General features: G+C 37.2%; 1 protein-coding gene across 1 annotated transcript in view; it reads left to right on the forward strand.

The window, feature by feature from the left end:
• Positions 1-2,074, forward strand: part of LOC110455196 — a gene marked incomplete at its 3' end in the record, with an annotated part of 21,494 nt that extends 19,420 nt beyond the window's left edge. The window contains exons 6-7 of the mRNA XM_021505178.1: positions 773-1,105; positions 1,988-2,074. Of these exons, the coding sequence (XP_021360853.1) occupies positions 773-1,105; positions 1,988-2,074 (420 nt within the window). The remainder of the gene's footprint in view (positions 1-772; positions 1,106-1,987) is intronic.
• Between the last annotated feature and the right edge of the window lie 473 nt (positions 2,075-2,547).

Below are 2,547 nucleotides of genomic sequence, written 5' to 3' on the forward strand. Positions count from 1 at the left end.
AAAAAAAAAATGTTAAGATAAAAAATATGTTAATTATCATGTGAAATATATGCATAACGAGATTAAAAGCGATATGCATTTGTCGTTTAAATTTGTTATATATACCGATACGTGACCTTATGCTATTTTGGTTGATGATTTACTTGACGGCTACCACAGTCTCTTCCACCCCCAAATGGGCCCATGTTTGGGTTTAAAAATATCCAGAGCGTAAGCCTTGGTTTCATATCCTATTACTGCGATAACCTTTCGAATGATGAACATTCCAAACGCTGGCGAGGTCAATAGGCCAATGCCCGTTTAAAAGTGTACCATGGCCGCTTTCGACTGTACAATTGGACAGAAACGAACAATAAAATTGTAACGCAGAAGTGTACCACAAAAGTGTAACGCGGTACACAAACGAAGTATAAATGCTTCGTTTGTGTACCACACCAAAGTGTACCATGGTACAGAAACGAAGTATAAATGCTTAGTTTGTGTACCACACGAAAGTGTACCATGGTACAGAAACGAAGTATAAATGCTTCAAATGTGCCTGGCCGCCTTCGGCCATCGTAGATTTCAGTGAAATTCGGTATACACATACACAAACGCTGATAAGGTTGTCAAAACACTGCGTCTTTTTACGGAAGAGCTTGGTAAATGTTATTTATCATATTGATGACATTGTTGAGACAAAGTGTAGTTTAAATATGCATTTTATTCCAATTGTCATAGAGTCTCTTTTCGATAAAATGTGTATAAAGTGTTTATAAATTGTTCGTTTCAGGTGCTGACGCAGCAACTGTAAACCAAGACGTTTCTAAAGCGCTACAGGAAAAGATTGCAATGTGTCATTCAGTGATGGTGATTAAGTTAGCTGGCTTTATCTATCCAGCTGCTGACTGTTGGCCAGCTTTCAAACAATTGTTATCTGTATATTTAAATCGGAGAGACATTGAGGAAGAAAACCTTTACTATTACGTTGATACACTTCTACATTTAGAGTGCATTGATCTCGGCCGATATCGCCGATTGTATGACGTTGTTCACAAAATAAATAAAGTGGCCTCTAGCATTATCATAAGGGCGGAATCAGATATAGAAGCAATGAAAAATGGAGGTAAGTATCATTTATTAGCTGCCGTACTGCGGCGTTCGTCCGTCTGTCCGTCCCTCCATCCTTCAACTTTTTCTTTGAGCGACTTCTTCTGAAGAACTTGAGGGCGTAGGATTATGTTATTTGGCCAGTAGGTACCTGGGATGAAGTGCTATACATTTTCCTCAATAAAATGATATTGACCTACTTTCAACGTCGCAAGGGTCAACTATGTTAATCATTTTAACAATCTTCGTCTCAAGTTCCATAAGGCTCAGGGTCATAATAAAATGCCAGTAGGTACCTGGGATGTAGTGCTATGAGTTTTCCTCATTAAAATGACCTTGACCTACTTTCAAGGTCACAGGGGTCAAATATGTTAAAAACTTTAACAATATTCTTCTCAAGTTCCATAATGCCCAGAGTCAAAATATTATGCCAGTAAGAACCTGGGATGGAGTGCTATAAAGTTTCCTCATTAAAGTGACCTTGAGCTACTTACAAGTCATTCAGAGATAGTGATTACGTTGGCTAAGGATATATATCCAACTGCTCACTGTTGGAAATATTTCAGACATCTTTTATCTACATTTTAAGCTCACCTGGCCCGAAGGTGAGCTAAAAATAAATGTACGAATATTTTACCATGAGTATTACTAAGCTTTCACTGACTCCTATTTGCTACATTTCATTATTAACATGAATACATAACTGAATGCTACAAATGTCACAGGAGAAGAAAAACACCTATCAGAACAGCATGAAGAAGAAAACGCTAACATTGCATTGCTACTTTTCAAAGTTAATCAAGTCTATATGGTAGACATTTGATCATAGTTAAAGATGCATTGTAGTACAGATATATTAGATTGATTAAAACCTTATGAAGGCATCGGTTTATTTCAGCTGGTATACGATCAGATGAAAGTGAGACGTCTGTCAAGACAGTATATTCAAGCCCAAACTACATACCTACCGATCTGAAACGGATGCGTGAGTATTTTGCTCAAATATGAAAAGGGTGCGATACTTTGGTAAAATGTACAATTATACACGACTTTAAGTTTGCACTCAGTTAATGGGCAAGACAAATGTTTAACAAACAAACAGCTTTTAACATACTGAGTGCTGTTAACACGATGAGTGCTGTTTACTAGAGTAGTTGCCATGACAATGACCTTTTAAGTACTGGCAATTCTTTAATACTCACGCAGTTGCCGTGACGGCTGCTATAGACCATCGTAGGTCTTGCATATTATACTTGAACAGAACAACAATACGGTTACCAGGAACAGACATTTGTGACTATCACTACTACGTTAGTAGATATGTAAAATGACTAGTGTACCCTGACAAAAATCATGTTAAACATAATACGTCATGCACTTAAATGTGAAATGATAGGAGAAATGGGGTAGGGAACGACGGTCCATTTAGAATATCTATGATATAAATTCCATCTATTT

This window comes from Mizuhopecten yessoensis, unplaced genomic scaffold (assembly GCF_002113885.1).
Source record: "Mizuhopecten yessoensis strain PY_sf001 unplaced genomic scaffold, ASM211388v2 scaffold8151, whole genome shotgun sequence".
NCBI classification, from domain to species: domain Eukaryota; kingdom Metazoa; phylum Mollusca; class Bivalvia; order Pectinida; family Pectinidae; genus Mizuhopecten; species Mizuhopecten yessoensis.